The sequence below is a fragment of the Lontra canadensis genome, unplaced genomic scaffold (assembly GCF_010015895.1).
Source record: "Lontra canadensis isolate GAN:19392208 unplaced genomic scaffold, GSC_riverotter_1.0 scaffold69, whole genome shotgun sequence".
NCBI classification, from domain to species: Eukaryota; Metazoa; Chordata; class Mammalia; order Carnivora; family Mustelidae; genus Lontra; species Lontra canadensis.
In genome coordinates this window covers 4038634-4058021 of record NW_022631063.1, presented here as the reverse complement: position 1 = coordinate 4058021, position 19388 = coordinate 4038634, and the positions used below count along the sequence as shown (strand labels likewise).

Genomic DNA, 19388 nt, shown 5'->3' with positions numbered 1-19388 from the left:
CTTTACTCCACTCATTCATTCAACCATTTTCCCCCTAAATTCAAAGTACTCTGTTACATTCCCATATTTGAAGCATTCAAGATCTTGGAGAATTCACAAATATATTTTTGCATCTTAAGTTAAAAAAAGAAAAATCCTCTTGTCTATCAAGATTACAGGAATGCAATTAACTCTAATGCAGAGCAATGTGGGAACCAGATAAATGGGAGCAACTCTAAGGAGAATGAGTGAGGTAGAATGGAAAGAGCAAACACTAGATGCTACTTCTAGTCTACTTTCTGAATTTAATCTATCTTAGCCTCATTTTTCTCATTGCCAACAGAGAACACCATATTAAATTATCTCTATGGTCCTGGCCAGCAATGGAATTCTGATTCTTAAATTCAAAAGAGGAACGCTCATCTTTATTTTGGAGGCTAACGTGGAGGGCGAAGTGAGGCTCCATGAAAGAAGTGCCACGTGAACTAGACCTTGTAGAAGAAAGAATGTTCCAGAAAGGGGGACACTGGGCAAGGGATTTCAAAGGCATCTCAGTTGTCTGGTAATTGTATCAGTTGGGTTGGCATGAGGGTAGGTGGCTAGGGAAGTTTAAGCTAGAAATGTAGATGGGTGGGGTGATTTGAATACCAATGTAAGGAAAATATTTGATGATCAGTGGGGATCCACTAAATAATTTTAAAGTGAGACTTAGGGATGATGAATTCATATCAGATAGATGAAAGGAAGGAGAAAGTTAGAGGACTCTGACAACAGTGCCAGTATGAATCAGAGGCCAGAGCTAGGATGAATGGTAAAAATGGGAAAGAAGTGCCAGAGGTGAGAAAGGGCTTGAAGAAAGAAGTGTGGAACCTACAGGTTGACATGTAAAGAACTTCAGGAAATAAGTATAGGACACCAGTATGCTGCCCAGTCTCTAAACTGGCTGTTGTATGTACAAATGTGCATTCTAACATGTACTCTGTGTATACACAATAAAAATAAGGTGTTGTTTTTTTTTTTAAATCTGGGTGATAGACAAAATATTCAGAAAGTGAGGGAAAGAACTAACTTGATTCCAGCTATCAAATTTTGAATCCAAGAGAAATCTAAGTGTATCCACACATTTAAAATATATAAAATAAGGATTTACTTGATCAACTGTATTACTGCACACAGGCAGATGAGGTAAGGTAAGGTACCATGTTTCAGTTCAGTAAGCTGCGTAGGCTATATGACCTGGATATTTCTGGATGACTCCACCATCCTATATGTTATGCTTGTTTCCTTACCTTTGCCAACAGTGGTTTTACAGTTTCCTTTGGCCCACCTAGCATACTGTTTTGGAACCCCGTAAGGCCTAGTGTTCTTTGCAAACTTGCAATACAGCTCAGAAGTGTATGGAGTTGGCTCATGTATTTGTTTTTTTGGATAGGCGATCAAAAAACTTTGCTCTAAAAATACACTGGCATCAAAAGGCAGATAGACCATATTTTGATGCTTATTGTATATGTTGGATCAGTTTGACAAGAATAATAGAAATACGCAGGTAGAAGTAACTTCGCTATCTGTGTTCAAGTCTGAGGCATCCTCTGTGCTTATGAGCATCTTAGGTCCTGTTAGCTACTCATAAATGCAGCTCCAATGGGTACCGTCGAGGAGGGAGGACAGCCATTCCTCCAGTGTTGCCAAATATGAAACTCAGATCTTTAATCTGGGATCCAAAAATTAAGAGGGAAAAAAAATGTTCCTATAGAAAAAAGAATAGATAATTATTTAGCACAGAATTTGATATTAATCACATCAGATTTGGGATCCATGTGTGGCATCCCTCCTTTTCTTACTTTCCTAGGAATCTGATTTCTATTATGTTTCATTTAAAATAAGTTTATTGAATTAAACTCAGTAAATGAAACAACTGACATGACTGGAGCTTGAAATAAACGATGTGATGATCTAATGAAATACATAATGCTAAATTGTCTTGCTTTTTATGCAAAAAATATTATTAGTCTTAGCAATGCATGAATAATTAAGGACAAAACTATAGTAGGCATTTAATACTATTTTTATATTTATACATCTGAATTTTAAATTTATTGAAGTATATTGGTCAAACCAAATTGTGTCCAAATATTTTAGTTTCATTATTTAATATATTGTCTTTTTAAAAATTAATCTTCTGTATTAGGATTTCCTACTTCTCTTTTTTCTAATAAACAACAAATATTATAATTTCATCTGGCAGCAAATTCCTCTGATTTTGCCTTTCCTTTAACCTTTTGGTACTTCCCCTTCTCTTTCTTTAAACTTTTTTTTCTTCTTTCTTTGTTATATTGTCTATATTTGTTTCCCTAAATGTATTGCTTAAGAACAAATGGATTTCATTTTAAGATTTTTTTGCTTTGCTTTTAAGTCCTAGAATAGTCTTGATCCAAAAAAAAAAAAAAAAAAAAAGAAAGAAAGAGAAAAAGAAAAAGAAATACCAAAGATTACTAGGGGAATGTCTTTTCCTTTTTAACAAATAAGAATTCTGACTTTTCTTTTTTTCCATTTGTGTATTAGGTGGTTGTGAATGCCCTTTTAGGAGCAATTCCATCCATCATGAATGTGCTTCTGGTTTGTCTTATATTCTGGCTAATTTTCAGCATCATGGGCGTAAATTTGTTTGCTGGCAAATTCTACCACTGTATTAACACCACAACTGGTGACATGTTTGACATCAACGAAGTGAATAATCATTCTGATTGCCTAAAACTAATAGAAAGAAATGAGACTGCCCGATGGAAAAATGTGAAAGTAAACTTTGATAATGTAGGATTTGGGTATCTCTCTTTGCTTCAAGTTGTAAGTGAACACTCTTTTCTCTGAAATTTGTTTATTGTTTGGAATAATAACAAAGTAATGACATACATCTAAGTTACTAAGAAGAGTGTAGTTATTACGAAGGAGGTTTATAGCATACTTTATTTCTAATTCTGATTTAGGAATACAACCGTATGAGCCCAGATGGGTGGCAGCTTGGGTCCGTGTGAACGCAGTGCAGCATAGTTGACAGTGACCAGCTATTTGACTTCTTCCCAAAGATTTTGTTTTCTCCCTGCCCATATTGTTCTCTCTTCCCATATAAACAAATTGATCATTTGTTAAGAATGCTATTATTTTCCCCATTGCAACTGGAGAGCTTTTGTCGCTGATGGATCAACCTCCCCAAACATACACACTTAACACAACTATTGGATCGGAACTAACTTGTGCCAATTACCTACTACTGAGTTGTGTGATTTGGATTGAAGACCGGGGAATGAATGATATGTAGGTTTTAGGGTTAGATCCTCATAGTGAAATAGAAATAACACAGAATAGTGCCTGAACCCAGAAGTGAAATACAAACAGCTGTGGTCTCACTTCAAATGACCTTTCAGTGCAACTACTTAAGTCTATTTTATCTAAATATTCATGCTTTTTCCTACTGGGTTTCTAAGCCTGATTTGTGAAAGAGAAAAATAGTTCACAGTTTACAAAAATGCAAAAAGTGGTGGCCCTTTAAGGATTTGCATTTGATGCTGCTTTTGGCAGGATCTGCATCACAGCAAGGCAGTGGCTAAAAACAGAATCCAGACTGAAAAACTCAGAAAGATCTTGCTCTATTTTGGCCACTGAAAACTCAGTTTAAAAAAAAAAAAAAAAAAAAAAGGCTATAAAAGTTCTTTCCTTGTTTTCCACAGAAGCTTTAGGGCAGAAATCCATTCCTATTCCCCAGGATTATGTTTTCAATTGCTCAACCAGGAGACTAACAAGCAAACAAATCTGCATTGGTCAAAACCCTCTTGCATCTCTTTCAGAGGTGTCTGTACTATGATGCCTTTACAAGTTCTTCCCATCTTCTTGTTGGAATTCCGATTTCCCTTCTCCATGTTTCTCACTTACTCTGAATATTTATGCAATTAACATAGGGATTTAAAAAAATCTGGCAAGTATGAATTCTTTCAATATTATTGTGGACCCACGATGACATTTTCTTGAGAGTTTATTCTAACCCTTAATTAATAACCACACTTGTAAAAATCACTAAAGTGTATCACTTCCTTTGTAAAATTGAGAAAGGAAAAAAATTTTCAAGCAATTCCTTAAAATGCTAAATAATTCTGAAAATGTAGGGTAAAGCTCTTGCAGGAAGCCATTAAATAAATTCCACCACTCTAAAGTACTACTTTATAGTTGCCTTTATGCAGAATCACCTCTGTTGATTGAAATGGTTCCTTGAATGGCTTTTTCTGTTCCTGTACCTAGTGTGTAATGGTCTTGTTCTATCATTGACCTCAGCCATTGACACTCAACATTTCCCTCTCTGACACACAGACAGCTTCTATTTTCTAGCTAAGAATCATTAGTTTTTCTTCCCTGCCATCACACCCACCCTTCTTTGGCTTTCTTGCCATGACATCCTGCACTTCACAAGTGTTAGTGTTATGGAAACAAAGATGTGTTGGGATACAGTTGCCGAAAGCTTTGCTAGACTTGCTCACTGGCTAAGAACAATCCTCTCAGACTTCTAGGGTTTAAAATGTATGTCCTATGACAAATAACAAATTATAATACTTTAATAGACGTGGGATGTCTCTTGAATCTGGTACACCCAGTGTCTACTGTATTATTTTCCATTTTTGCCCATGTGAACTCACTTTCATCAGAAACTACAGAGAAAAAAAATAGAATAAAAGACTATTTCTGGATGCTATGCTTCAAAATTCTTAAAAGAATAGTTGCAATCATGACTTTATATAATCCTATATGATCCTCAGACTGTTATGATCAAGAGAAATGTTAAACCTTCAGCCACTGTCATCAGCAGACAGATGGGCTTCAGTGGATGACTGGAGATCTAAATTGTAATTAATTGCCCCCTACACATATTGTCAAGTGTGTTGGCATTTGTGAAGCTTCCTAAAAGTATTCCACCAAATTTCAATAGCACTTCAAATTTGCATTATTCTATTAACTCTAAGGACTTGAGAAGTATTTGTGACTTAGTTATCAAGCAGGAGGACATATCAGATAATCATTTTGTTTATTATGAGTTTTAGAAATGAAAAGTCTTACTAAGATATGGTATTGGTCCAAAATCCATGTAAAATTTGTTTTGAAATGCCTTTCAAAAGTGTTCCTTTAAAGAAAAAAAATAGATGAGTAAGCATATTTATTAAACATCAGGTCTGAATTATTCCAAAGTAAAGCATGCATGTCCTTTTTATTAGGCCACATTTAAGGGATGGATGGATATAATGTATGCAGCAGTTGATTCCAGAAATGTAAGTATTCCTTATATCCTGCCTTCTTATAATATGTTTAGGTACTAAAATTAATTCAGCAGAGTGTAGCAGCCAAATGGGGTGATTCTATGATGACTATATTTAAAAAGGGAAAAACATGACTCAAATTATTATTCAAGTATAGCAGTGTTTATCAGAATGATCTTACTAAAATAAATCAAAACAAATTTTAAAAAAGTAACGCATTCATATATTTAATAACTAATGAATATCCTTCTGTTGAATATTTTTCTGTTTTGCTCTCTTTTTATCTACTATTAAATAATCAGGAATAGTTTTGGTGTGGAAAAGCAAATGTGAAAAAAATATATGATTGCTGTCAGTAGTTGAAATGTATAGTTAGTCTCCATAAATACACAGTGTGGGAAGTTAGGGATGTTGTCCAGGCATCCTTAGATTTCTATAATAATCCTTTTCAAATTCATTCTTTTACATGGTTTTAACATCCATAAATGTACTGGAGCTTTTACCAATGATGTTATCACTTAATGATCAACATTTCCCTTAAGTTTGGTATCAACAAAGGAAAGACCTATTTTATTTGGTTTCTCTTATAATAGCCTCTTCCAGGCTTCAAGGAGAGAACAGAAATCCCTGCTTATTCCAACTGTGCTCTTCAACACCATGTAAAAATGTAGTATGTTTTATTATTCTTCATCATTCTGCTCTGAAATCCAATCTGTTTAGTCTATTATCATGAAAAATAGCTTCTGTCTCTGTAATCTTTAAACTGACCCAATAGAGCTCACTTATCTTTTTTGATGTACACTTGCCATAAGTGGATTTAGTTTTATTTTGAGTACTTTCCTGATACCCTCCTGAGTTGTGTTATTTCTTTGTTACTACAATTTTGTTTTGTGTGTGAGGTTGGTTTTAACTGTTACTTTTAGAAGGACATGAATTTTCAGGGAACTATCTGGGGTGAATAGTTTACCCTCTACTATGTGATATATGGTAGCTCACTGATAACTTACTGTAAGTACAATCCAAAGACTAAATTATCAATCGAGTATTTGTAAGATGGATGTCAAGGTGTTTGCTCAATCTAAAAAATTCAATGTCTATTGTAATGTTAAAGGTATGATGCTGAACACCTAAGTGAGTAACTCAATTCTTGTTTGCCAGATAAATTCACGTGTACACAAATGTTTGTGTCTAAGCATAGTCTACACATATTTTCTGGAATAAATTTTTTCATCAATAATTTTTAAAATATGGAAATTCAGTCCTTTAAAAAATTTACCAAATTTAGCACTCTACTCTCCGAATGCAAGATACTAGTTGTACTTATAGTTGTAAAAATAGATTCTAAAGTGTTACAATAACTATATTTGTTTACATGAAAATATCTCTAAAGGCTAATTATAGAATAGCTGATTCAGAGTGAAAAAGAAAATTACTGCTAAGTATTACTAGGCATTTTCTTTTCTATTCTCATGAAAAAGCACCAGTGACTTCCACCAACAAAATGTATTATGATATTTTACAAACTCTTCTCCTTTGGTAGGTGGAACTCCAGCCTAAGTATGAGGAAAGTCTGTACATGTATCTTTACTTTGTTATTTTCATCATCTTTGGGTCCTTCTTTACCTTGAACCTGTTTATTGGTGTCATCATAGATAATTTCAACCAGCAAAAAAAGAAGATAAGTATTTCTAATATTCTCTCTCCCACTGAGATAGTAGAAGTATTTGTTTTCTCCATTAAATGAGTACTTTGATTCAGAAGCCAAGTGAGCATATATGTTAAGAGCTAATTTGCATCCTTTCCTTTGGCAACTCACTACCCACCTGTTTCAGGGTATAGAAAGTCAAGAGCAACTGTGCTCCATATTCCTGTATTAAATAACTCCACAAAACCTCTCTCCTCCTTTTTTTTTTTTTTTTTAATCCAGGGGCCACATTTCCAACCCTTTGGGAAAGAATAATTAGGGAAAAAAAAAAAAAAACTAGAAAAGAACCCAAGCACTTGTCTCTTTTCCAAGGTCAACTTGTTGTTTCATCCCTGTAATTTACCTCCTAAAAATATACTTTCTAGTCAAAACCCTTAGAATGTTCACAAATAAATTAAGTATAAGACGTATTCTTCTCCAAGTTTTCCTTTTCCTTCATGTATAATTTCTACCTCCTTCTCCCTGGTATTTCATTATAAACTATTAGTTCCAGGTTGAACTGAACAGCTCTTTATTTTATCATTATCATTTATAAAGCCCATTTTATCATCCTAATTATATATGCACATTATAGAAAATATGAAAGGTAAAGAAATGTCATTACTTGGGGGTAATCACTCTTCACATTTTATGATTTTCTGTTCATGCTTTTTCCATATATGTTCTTAGTACCAAAATTATTTTATCTATAATTGTAAATTGTTGGGACACATGAGTGGCTCTGTTGGTTAGGCCTCTGACACTTGATTTCAGCTCAGTTCTTGATCTCAGGGTCATGTGTTCAAGCCCAGCATAGGCTCGGTGTTGGGCTCGTGTTGGGCTGATGCTGGGTGTGGAGCCTACTTAAAAAAAAAGAGATGTTGCATATATATATATATATACATATATATATATGTATATATATATATAAATTCCCTTTTTGACTTAACGTAAATATATTTCCATTCTGTTAAGTCTTTTATATACATTATCATAATTTACTTAGCCATTTCCCAACAAATTGATGATTTATGTTTTCTAATCTTCAATGATTTAAAAAGTGCCTTGTCAAAAGTCTTCATGCAAAAAAAATGAGTAACTATTTTTTTGCTTAATTTCTAAAGTATTTTGCTTCTCCCATATAATGTGCCTGATCATACTCATAATCACACTTACAATAATATCCATAATATCCATACAGGTCAGCACTGCTTCACTGGCATCCAACAGCAATACTTCATATTTGATAAATGAAAATTGTTTTGAATTAATATATCTTTTATTACTAGTCAGTTTAAACATGTTTTTGAGTGCTTTTGCCACCTGTATTTCTTCCTTTGCTTACTATTCCTTCATCTTATTTATTCAGTATATTTTCTTCTTATGAGTTCTTCTGTTGTATGAGATGCTTATAGAACATTCCTGTCCCCAACCCCTTTTACTGTTATGAATATTCTATGGTCAATGTCAGGTTTTTATTTCACTTACTGGCCAAAATTGCAATCCTCTGTGCCTCCTGGCCTATCACATCCTTGTCATACTAATGATCTCTGATGTATCCCCAACTCTTCTACCAACTTAGCCCATTTCCTTTTTATCCATTTGTTCCAATTCTTGGCAGAGTGAAAGTGGCATCTTATGAGTAACATTAACCCGTCTTGCAATATACATACTATAATGCATTGCTACACAGGAATAAGAAAATCACTATCTTTAACTTATGAAAAACACTATGTATAGCATTAGGAACTGAGTATTTTGTGCTTCAGTGAATCAAGTTTTACCACTCACTGAGTATATGGCCTCTCAGTTTCTGGTTTTTTTTTCTGCCATAAAATAATAATGAAAATAATAAAGTCAATATTGGATAATTAGAGAATTAAATAATACTGTAGTACCTAAAAAATCCATTTCTTATTTTTCAAATTCAAAATTCTAGGCATAATTATTGTATCCATTTCCTTTTTTGACTGTCCCTTTCCTGTTTTAACATTGAAAAATTATGTGCAAAGGGACACAGTTTTAACCAATTTTTATTTTTCTTTTCTATACTTTGGAGGTCAAGACATCTTTATGACAGAAGAACAGAAGAAATACTATAATGCAATGAAAAAATTAGGATCGAAAAAGCCACAAAAGCCTATACCTCGACCAGGAGTAAGAAATATCAAATGATATGGGAAAAAATAAACAAAAACAAAAAATTTCATGGGTTTTCTCATAGAAGAGATAGCAACTAACATTTCCAGCAGAAAAGATTAGAGCTTCATTAATTCATGCCTTTTATGGTAATGGTAAAAAATTTTTAATAAGAGAGAGACCACCAAAAAAAAAGAAGAAACAAAATACACCCTATTTTGAGGGGATTTACAGCAAGAATCCAAACTAAATGGTGAAGACCCATAAGTAGGTGATAATGCACAAAAAAAAGTTGGTCATATAACTCCAGAGTATTTGCCAAGTAATCTTAAAGAGAGGAGTAAACCTTGGATGGGGTTAAAATACATGGAATTTTCTGCTAGTTTAACAAACAGACAAAGTGTTGAGTGAAATAATATCTTACTTCCATTTTATTTTCCATTAGAGGTATGGAAATACCTCTAATGGAGGTATTTCCTCTATTAGTGGAGAACAAGTGGAGAGTGGAGAACAAAAGAATTCTAGTATCTACTGTTTGTATATATGGCTGTAAAGTTAGAATTTACTAATGTCTTCAGAAGTCAGGGTCAATAAATACAATTCATGATGGTAAATAACACTTCTCATGTTTCCATGATAAAACCACCAAACAACTCCTGTGAAATGGAGAAGGCTTATCCCACACTGTATTGATTTTTGTAATGATGATCTAAGGAGTTAAAATAATTCCTGGGGTATATTAGGAAACAAAATGCTAGTGACATTCACAGCGTGCTAGCCGATAGTTGTCTTCTTGATGAGAAATACACATTGTTCTCTGGTAAGCCTTAACACTGGCGGAGAAATGGGTCAACTATGCATAGGAAAAATGTAAGATAGAAGATATCTTCAGGGTGCCTGGTTGGCTCAGTGGGTTAAAGCCTCTGCCTTCAGCTCAGGTCATGATCCCAGGGTCCTGGGATCAAACCCCGCATCGGGCTCTCTGCTCAGCGGGAGCCTCCTTCCCCCTCTCTCTCTGCCTGCCTCTCTGCCTACTTGTGGTCTCTGTCTGTCAAATAAATAAGTAAAATCAAAAAAAAAAAAAAAAGAAGAAGAAGATGATGATGATAACCTCAGAGTTCCCAAGTGGCCTTGGAAAATGAGTCAGACAATGGCCGGCAGGGACTAAAAGTGGCAGAAATGGGGAGCAGAATCACAGATCGTTGGCAGAGACATTAATTTTTGACATCAAAGCATAAGGAATGTCATTCTGGTCTGATTATTCCTGTGTAGGCTCAGCATTTTGTGTCAAGCAGCAAGGATTGTTTGGTGAAAGAACACCAATATTGCCATACACAGGCTTTAAATGCATATGTTATAGATGTGTTCTTGAAATTCCAAGCTCCCCTTAATAATTATTTGAGAATAAGACAAATGGAATGTTAATAGATACTGTGTTTTGAAGTAGCAGCATGGACCAACTGATCATAGGATATTCTTGTAAAACAAAAGTAAGCAGGTTTCTTAACTTTGCATAGTCTTAATATATTAATCTGCATTTTGTGCCTCTGAATGAAGTGTGTAGTATGCAGTATTTCTTATCAGAAATCCTCTTTTGACAGGGATTGTTATTCTGTGGAATACATATTGGTAAATAGAAATTGCGATAGCTAAAATTTTAAAAAATTAATGTGCAAGCCATCTTTTATGAAATTCAGGGTCAGTGGTTACTATGTATAATATTAGAAAGTTAATCAATGCAGAAAGTGCTTATGCAGATGCTAATATGTAGAGGTAAACTCCTCTGTTGCTAAAAGCATTTCTGTTTCCCTACAGAACAAATTTCAAGGAATGGTCTTTGACTTTGTAACCAGACAAGTTTTTGACATAAGCATCATGATTCTTATCTGTCTCAACATGGTCACCATGATGGTAGAAACAGATGACCAGAGTGATTATGTGACTAACATTTTGTCACGCATCAACCTGGTGTTCATAGTGCTGTTCACTGGAGAGTGTGTGCTGAAGCTCATCTCCCTCCGCCATTATTATTTTACCATAGGCTGGAATATTTTTGATTTTGTGGTTGTTATTCTCTCCATTGTAGGTAAGAAGTATTTTAAAATCTCCTAAGTTCAGTTTAAGAAAAGTAAAAGTTGGAACAGTCAAGTTTAAATGAGAGGTCACGCGACCACTCAGAAATAACTCCTCTGAAATTTTTTATGTATTTCATCCAGTGTGTTTATTTTTCTTACAAAATGAGGCTCTTACTATATGTGTAGAATTGTATCCTAGCCTAACTATTTTAGGCTATAGTGAATCTAGTGGTAAATTCCCATTCATTTGAACAGGGAATGATCTATTAACTAAGACAAAAATGTGTGTGACATGTCGACATTGAGTAATTTGTAAAACATCTAAATGCCTCTGATGAGAAGAGAACTAGAAATTTAGTCTGGTACTCAGGAGGGACACTACTTCAGATATACAGGCATAGAGCCATCAAGATGTAGATAGGAGTGGAAGCTGGTGGCAAGATAAAGAAAGGTATAGAGTGAAAAGAAAATAAAGATAAGAACAAAATGTTAGCAAATACAGATGGTAGTTTCTTTAAGGGTATCAGGTAGAGATTTTCTAGATAACCTTAAAATGGGGCTGTAGTAATGATGCACAAGGGGAGGTGGGTTGGTATGGGACATCATTTTATTATGTCTTTTATTATTACTTCAAAGTCTGGAATGTACAGCACATCATGTGAGCAATAGGTCATCTCATTAAAAGGAAGTGATGAAGTCTATCTGTGGGCCTGAAGTATTCAATCTTCCCTAAACCAGATAATATGATTGGGTCAACATTTTACCATTCAATATGGGGTACCTCTGTTGGGTAGATTTTCATGCCATTACCCCCTCTGAAGAAGTTGGTCTTATATCTAACCCATATGTTCCAGGTAGCCTTTGATTTCCACAACAATCTATGGTGTAATCAGTTGTGGAAAATATACTAAGGTTGTATTCACCTCTCTTCTCTCTCTCAATCTATCTTCCTCTTTCTCTTCCTCTCTCACACACCCACACGTACTTAGACTAACTTACTCTTTATAGAATGAGAATCGTTATTTCATTATTTAAAGGGCAATTGGAGAAAAAGGCTTAAAAGAAGCAGGCTGAGAGACCAACATTAGACACTGGAGACCAGTAAGAGCTTTAGTTTGGATCCTTCTAAAATTTATACCAGAATACACACACACACACACACATATATATATATACACACACATATATATATATATGTATGTATAATATTATAGTGGAATCTTAGGCAAGTACCAAGTTCATGGAGAGATGAAAATAGCATTAAAAATTACAGCATTAAAAATTATAGATACCTTTAGATGGATAAGGACTCCATAGGCAATTTCAGAAAAAAAAAATTGTAAATTGTTTTCATATAAATGTGTACTTATATCCTTGGGTACTGCTGTTCAAACAGACTTCATAATTTTTAACTTTTTTTTTAGATTTAGTCTTGGGATTTTTAATCCACTGAGCCACCTAGGCGCCCCAAGTCTTGGGATTTTTGTATAAGCTAAAGGTAGTCTTTAGACATTCCTGTAAGACAAGAAGTATTGTAAAATTGTTATTGAATATTGTCTGAGCTTGGAGTGCCATAACAAATTACTACAGACTGGGTGGCTTAAACAACAGAAAGTTATTCTCACAGTTCTTGAACTAGAAGTCCAAGATCAAGCTGCCAGCATGGTGGGTTTCTGGTGTGACCTCTCTCCCTGGCTGGTAGATGGCTACCTTCTCGCTATGTCCTCATATGGCAGGGAGAGAGAAAGTTCTCCAGTGTTTCTTCTCATCAGGGAACCAATCCTACCATGAGAGCCCCACCCTCATGACCTCATCTAAACCTAATTATCTCCTCAAAACCCTATCTCCAAATACCAGGGATTGGAGAGTTAGGGCTTTAACATATGAATCGGAGGTGGGGGGGGGTGGGCAGTGAGGAAGAAAGGACACAATTTAGTCTACATCAAGTTGAGTTTAATACTGAATGTCGAAATTAAGGTTTATTTATAGTATTATTATAGACAGTTACATATGCTATATGTATGTCAAATTTAAGATTATGTAACTGAATTTCAAGCTCTTAACTTTATGTTGGAGACTTAACAGAACTGTAATTATTATTTTAATGGATAGCTTCTTCAAAGGTTGCTATTATCATTTTTTATCCACAGGCATGTTTCTGGCTGAACTGATAGAAAAATACTTTGTGTCCCCTACCCTGTTCCGAGTGATCCGGCTCGCCAGGATTGGTCGAATCTTGCGTCTGATCAAAGGGGCCAAGGGGATCCGCACGCTGCTCTTTGCTCTGATGATGTCCCTTCCTGCCTTGTTTAACATCGGCCTCCTGCTCTTCCTGGTCATGTTCATCTACGCCATCTTTGGAATGTCCAACTTTGCCTATGTTAAGAGGGAAGTTGGAATTGATGACATGTTCAACTTTGAGACCTTTGGCAACAGCATGATCTGCCTGTTCCAAATTACCACCTCTGCTGGCTGGGACGGACTGCTGGCACCTATTCTCAACAGTAAACCGCCAGATTGCGATCCTAATAAAGTAAACCCTGGAAGCTCAGTTAAGGGAGACTGTGGGAACCCCTCAGTGGGGATTTTCTTTTTTGTGAGTTACATCATCATATCCTTTCTGGTTGTGGTGAACATGTACATCGCTGTCATCCTGGAGAACTTCAGTGTTGCTACTGAGGAAAGTGCAGAGCCCCTGAGTGAGGATGACTTCGAGATGTTCTATGAGGTTTGGGAGAAGTTTGATCCTGATGCCACCCAGTTCATGGAATTTGAAAAACTATCTCAGTTTGCAGCCGCTCTCGAACCTCCCCTCAATCTGCCACAACCGAACAAACTCCAGCTCATTGCCATGGATTTGCCCATGGTCAGTGGTGACCGAATCCATTGTCTTGACATCTTATTTGCTTTTACAAAGCGGGTTCTGGGAGAGAGTGGAGAGATGGATGCTCTCCGAATACAGATGGAAGAACGCTTCATGGCTTCCAACCCATCAAAGGTCTCTTATCAGCCAATAACTACGACTTTAAAACGAAAACAAGAGGAGGTGTCTGCCGTTATTATTCAGCGTGCTTACAGGCGCCACCTTTTAAAGCGAACTGTAAAACAAGCTTCATTTACATATAATAAAAATAAAATCAAAGGTGGGGCTAATCTTCTTGTGAAAGAAGACATGATCATTGACAGAATAAATGAAAACTCAATTACAGAGAAAACTGACCTGACCATGTCCACAGCAGCTTGTCCACCTTCTTATGATCGGGTAACAAAGCCAATTGTGGAAAAACACGAGCAAGAAGGCAAAGATGAAAAAGCCAAAGGGAAATAAATGGAAACAAATAAGAATAAATGGGTGGCAAATTGTTTACAGCCTGTGAACGTGATGTATTTTTGTCAACAGGACTCCTTGAGGAGGTCAATGCCAAACTGACTGTTTTTACACAAATCTACTCAAGGTCAGTGCCTACACTAAGACAGTGACCCCTTTTCAGAAAACTGTGACTCTGTGTAAAGGGGAGACGACCTCGGCAGGAGGTTACTGTTCTCACTACCAGCTGATACTGCTGAAGACAGAGACAAAATGGCTACTCAGACTGTAGGGACCAGTTCAAAGGGGTGCACACCTATAATTTGGGGGTTGTTTAACACGAAACACTTTAGTGTAGTAATTTTATCCACTCTTTGCATTTCAACTGCCACATTTGTCACATTTTTACAAAATCTGTTAGGGGATTCATCTTTTTTTTAATCCATACGTTGTTTATTATATGTGACTATTTTTGTAAATGGGGTTTCTGTTATGAAATAGACAAAGGGCCTCTTCAACAGGTATGCCACTGGGGGTTAGCGCAATCACATGGCCTCCCATCTGCACAAAGGCGTGGTTTGCATGAGGGCATGCTGCACTTAGAGACCATGCATGAAAAAAAAAGTCACAAGGAAAACAATGAGTTCTTAAATTCCATCCATGTTCCTGGGAGGGGTAATTGGGTGATAATTGGAGGTGCTTTGCTGATCTTGTTTTGTCAAATCCAGCCCCCAGACCAAGTAGATCATTATTGGGGGGGTAGGCCATTAAATCTTAGCAGGTGCAAACTTCCTTCAACTGTCTGGAGTCATAAATGTTGTGTTTCTGTTTATTGTATTTAAAAAAAATAATAATAACAACTGAGAAATGAGCATTGCTTCTCCCCTGAAGACTGAAATGACCAAAAGAACCCTTTATAAATTTCTGCTTAATCCTGCACTTTAGTTAGCCATCTTCAGCTCAGCAAGGTTGACAACTGTATATGTTAATGAAATGCTATTTATTATGTAAATAGTCATTTTACCCTGTGGTGCACGTTTGGGCAAACAAATAATGACCTAAGCACAGTATTTATTGCATCAAATATGTACCACAAGAAATGTAGAGTGCAAGCTTTACACAGGTAATATATTGTATTCTGTACCATTATAGATAGACTGGATGCTATCAGTGCATGTTTCTATTACCATGCTGCTGTATCTGCTTTCTCCCACTGCTCAGAATCTCATTTATGAGAAACCATATGTCAGTGGTAAAGACAAGGAAATTGTTCAGCAGATCTCATTTCTTTTAGTCATTAAGCAATAGTTTGCAGCACTTTAATAGCTTTTTGGTTATTTTTAAATTTTAAGTGAATAACATATGGTGTATAGCCAGACTGTACAGATATGTTTAGAAAAACAACAACAACAAACACTGCTTAACCTGTTAAAAAATGTGTTTAGAATTTTATAAGCAAATATAAATACTGTACAAAGTCATTTTATTTTATTTTTCAGCGTTATGTATATAAATATGAAGAGGAAATTATCTTCGGGTTGATATCACTGTCACTTTTCTTACTTTCTGTCCATAATACTTTTTCATGGAAGACATTTGCTAAATAAGAAAAGAAAACAAGACTGGGTAGTTGTAGATTCCTGCTTTTTTATTACATTTGCTAATTCTAGCTTATTTCACAATCTTAAGGGGCAAAATAGGTTCACGAGTCACATCCAAATTATGCTTTGCAATTGGAAAAGGGTATAAAATTTTATTTACATTTTTGGTAGTGCCTGCGCAAGCTAATTGAAGGTAATGCTTATTTTTCATTTTTGTCCTTTTCTTTCTAACTTTTGTTTATGTTTTCATTTCTTTGGAGTCATGCTGCTCTAGATTGCTCTAAATATAATGCGAGTTCTGCAATTTTTTTTCCCATAAGAACAGAGAATAGTAAACTTAAATAGACAATTACGTCAGGACATTTTGTGTTTCTTACAGAAGCAAACCATAGGCTCCTCTTTTTCTTAAAATTACTTAGATAAACTGTATCCGTGAACTGCATGCTGGAAAATGCTACTATTACCCTAAATGATGCTAACCAACACTAAAAATGTGTGAAACTAATAAAGATTACATTTTTTATTTTATTGTTTGCCCAGTTACTTTTTGTTAAAAGAATTTTATGAGAAGATGAAGCTATCTTATTCTACAAGTTGGGGGAGAAAGGAAAGTACACACACAAACGGGTCTACCTGAGCTGATAGTAAGAAAACCTGGCATAGAAATGGGACTAGGAGGAATGACCTTCCAGGGGCTACAAGAGGTAGGGTGTGAACTCTGCTAGAAGGAACTGATACCAGCGCATAAACTGGTGGCTTTAGGTGGAAAAATAGTATGGGAGCCAGAGCAATGGTGGATGGCCCTTTGAGGTTCAAAACGAAGCCCTTAAATCTGTATTTACAAAATTAGAAGTTGCCTTGTGGGTATTTTTTTGCTCCGCTAGAACCATGCTCCATGCTTCTCCATCCTGCTCAGTGGGAGGGTGATTTTGTGTGTTGCATCATTGGGCTCCATTACCCTCTGGCTCCCAACTGGGAAGCACCAGCAAAGAAAGCACCAGTGGGAGAGAGTGAACTTGGGTATTTATTCCTCAGATCCTTCTTTTTCGAGCTGCTCTCAGTTGGCAGGGGTACATTCAGCAACATGAAGTTATACTTTGGGTCAGACAATCCCATTCTACAACCAAAGCTACTCAGAAGTCTGGTCATCACTTCCCTATTCGTTCCGTTAGACCTGGGGCTGGACTTCCCTATTCCTGGTAGCTTTCCACCCATCTTGCCAACATCCTTTCAAATGGCCCCTTCATGAAAACATTCTCTGTTTCATCTGTCTCCTGTCCGGATGACACAGTAATTACATAACTTACAAAATGGGACCAACGACAAACATTTGCTTTAGGTCAGCTTAGTCACTCAATCTAACTGACTATGGTAGATAAAGGAACAGGAATTGGGGGGAACTACAACAAAGTCAAGCAAAGAATTCCATTCTTGGAGATCATAGAAAGGCTGCCATAGTGGTCCCAATAGTAAGACTGACAGTCTAAAAAACTTAGCTAAATGTATAAAGAAAGGGAAGCCTTCACTTGTCATTAGGTAGTACAATCTCTATTATGAAGCTAGAAGGGGGAACATGGCCTTGATGGGGAAGGGAGCACTCATGCACAGTGCTTCTCCTATTCTTCTACACTTTCTGATTTGTCTCTTCATAATAGCATGACAATTAATTCTGATTTATTAGTGGCTGAAAATAACTTCCTGTTTCCAACCAACACAAATAAGGATTATAGAAGAATCTCTATAGATTTGTTTTTTGGTTTTTTTTGTTTTTTTGTTTTGTTTTGTTTTGTTTTTACAGTCCACATCCACACCACACTTACTGGTATTTTTCCAAATATAAAAAGAACTCGTGAAACATAATCATAAGTTCCCATATTCCTTTTGGTATTATTTTGCACAATATTTTTCATGCCAGAAAGTAATATAATGCTCAAGGAATAATGCATCACATCAGTGGAACAAAGACCCTATCTTAAAGGGGGTTCCCACTGTCCAAATTGGGGAAAATTTGAGAATCAAAATAAATAATGATAGTAGTGGATTATAACATATTTAATAAAATAAGAATCCACAAGTATACACTGATATAAATAAATGGAAAAAAGCAAAATCTCTTTCTTACAGATGAAAGTCAACTAACAAGTATAGGAGAAATACTGGAGTTAGAAAACCACCATTTGGCAACTGTGATAATGACAACTGATTCATGCAAGAACAATGAACACTAAACTCGTGAATGAAAGTTTGATGGGGAATTAGAAAATTACATTGTCTCAAAGTATCTCTTTTTCATTAATTAAAAATTTTTAAGAAGAGGTTACAGTGGAGAAAACCAGAAGATACTACTTTCAAGTATATCATCAATTACAGGGCCAACTACACTCAAAAAGATACATACCTTCTTAGTATCCAGAAATAGCTTAGTGATAAGGAAAATCAAATTGAGGACATTGTGAAAAATAATTGAATTCTTCAAAATGTTAAGGTCATGAAAAACAAAGGTCAGAAATTGCCTGAGGTTGAAGAGCTAGGAGAACTAAACACAATCTGTGATTCTGTATTGGATACTAGACTGGGAGAATAACATTGACTATGGATATTGTTGGGGAAACTAAGTTTGAATATGGACTGTTGGTTAATTATTAGTATTATGAAAGTTGATTTTTCTCATTTTGTTAAGTCTAATGCAGCTATTACACAACTATAAGTAATGTCCTTCTTGGAAAATGCACACTAAAGTATTTAAGGGTGAATAGGATGATGTCTGCAATTCACTCTCAAAAGAAAATGTGTTCAAAAGAAAATGAACTATATGTGTATGTGTATATTTAATATATAGATAGATATAGAAATAGCTGTGGTATATCTTTGGGGAAAGGAGGAGTTTTTTGTTCCTGTTGAGTTATTGAAGTGTGTATGTATGTATGTTCACTCTATCATTTGTTTTTTGTGTCCTAGAATTGATTTTGACCCTCAAAATTAGAAATCCTACCTCTAATTACTTCAACCAACACTGTATTTTAACTATAATTTTTTTTCCTGGAAGTCGTCTTTCTGAAGTCACTTAATTGAATACATTTCTTGCCCTTTATGATACTCCTTATATTTTCAAAAAAAGAAGACTTTAAAAGAAATATATGACCTAGTGGTTAAGACATCTGTATTTGAAACTAGACATACCTAAATCGGAGCTTTATGATCTAAATTCTGGTGATTTTATCCATATCATAAAAGAAAGTGGCTTATTGGCGATCTGAGCTGGGACCAAGGCATTGTAGGTATAAATTAATAGCCCAAACACAGTTC

The 19388-nt window shown here is 35.5% G+C and overlaps 1 protein-coding gene across 8 annotated transcripts in view; it reads left to right on the top strand.

Annotated features, from left to right (window-relative positions):
* Nucleotides 1-16610, top strand: part of LOC116880907 (sodium channel protein type 1 subunit alpha) — a 152539-nt gene extending 135929 nt beyond the window's left edge. For all 8 annotated transcript variants that reach the window (XM_032880360.1, XM_032880359.1, XM_032880353.1 and 5 more), the window contains 6 exons: nt 2542-2823; nt 5235-5288; nt 6817-6954; nt 9013-9117; nt 10915-11185; nt 13325-16610. In XM_032880360.1, the coding sequence (XP_032736251.1) occupies nt 2542-2823; nt 5235-5288; nt 6817-6954; nt 9013-9117; nt 10915-11185; nt 13325-14502 (2028 nt within the window). In that variant the 3' untranslated portion in view covers nt 14503-16610. The remainder of the gene's footprint in view (nt 1-2541; nt 2824-5234; nt 5289-6816; nt 6955-9012; nt 9118-10914; nt 11186-13324) is intronic.
* Nucleotides 16611-19388: the final 2778 nt, after the last annotated feature.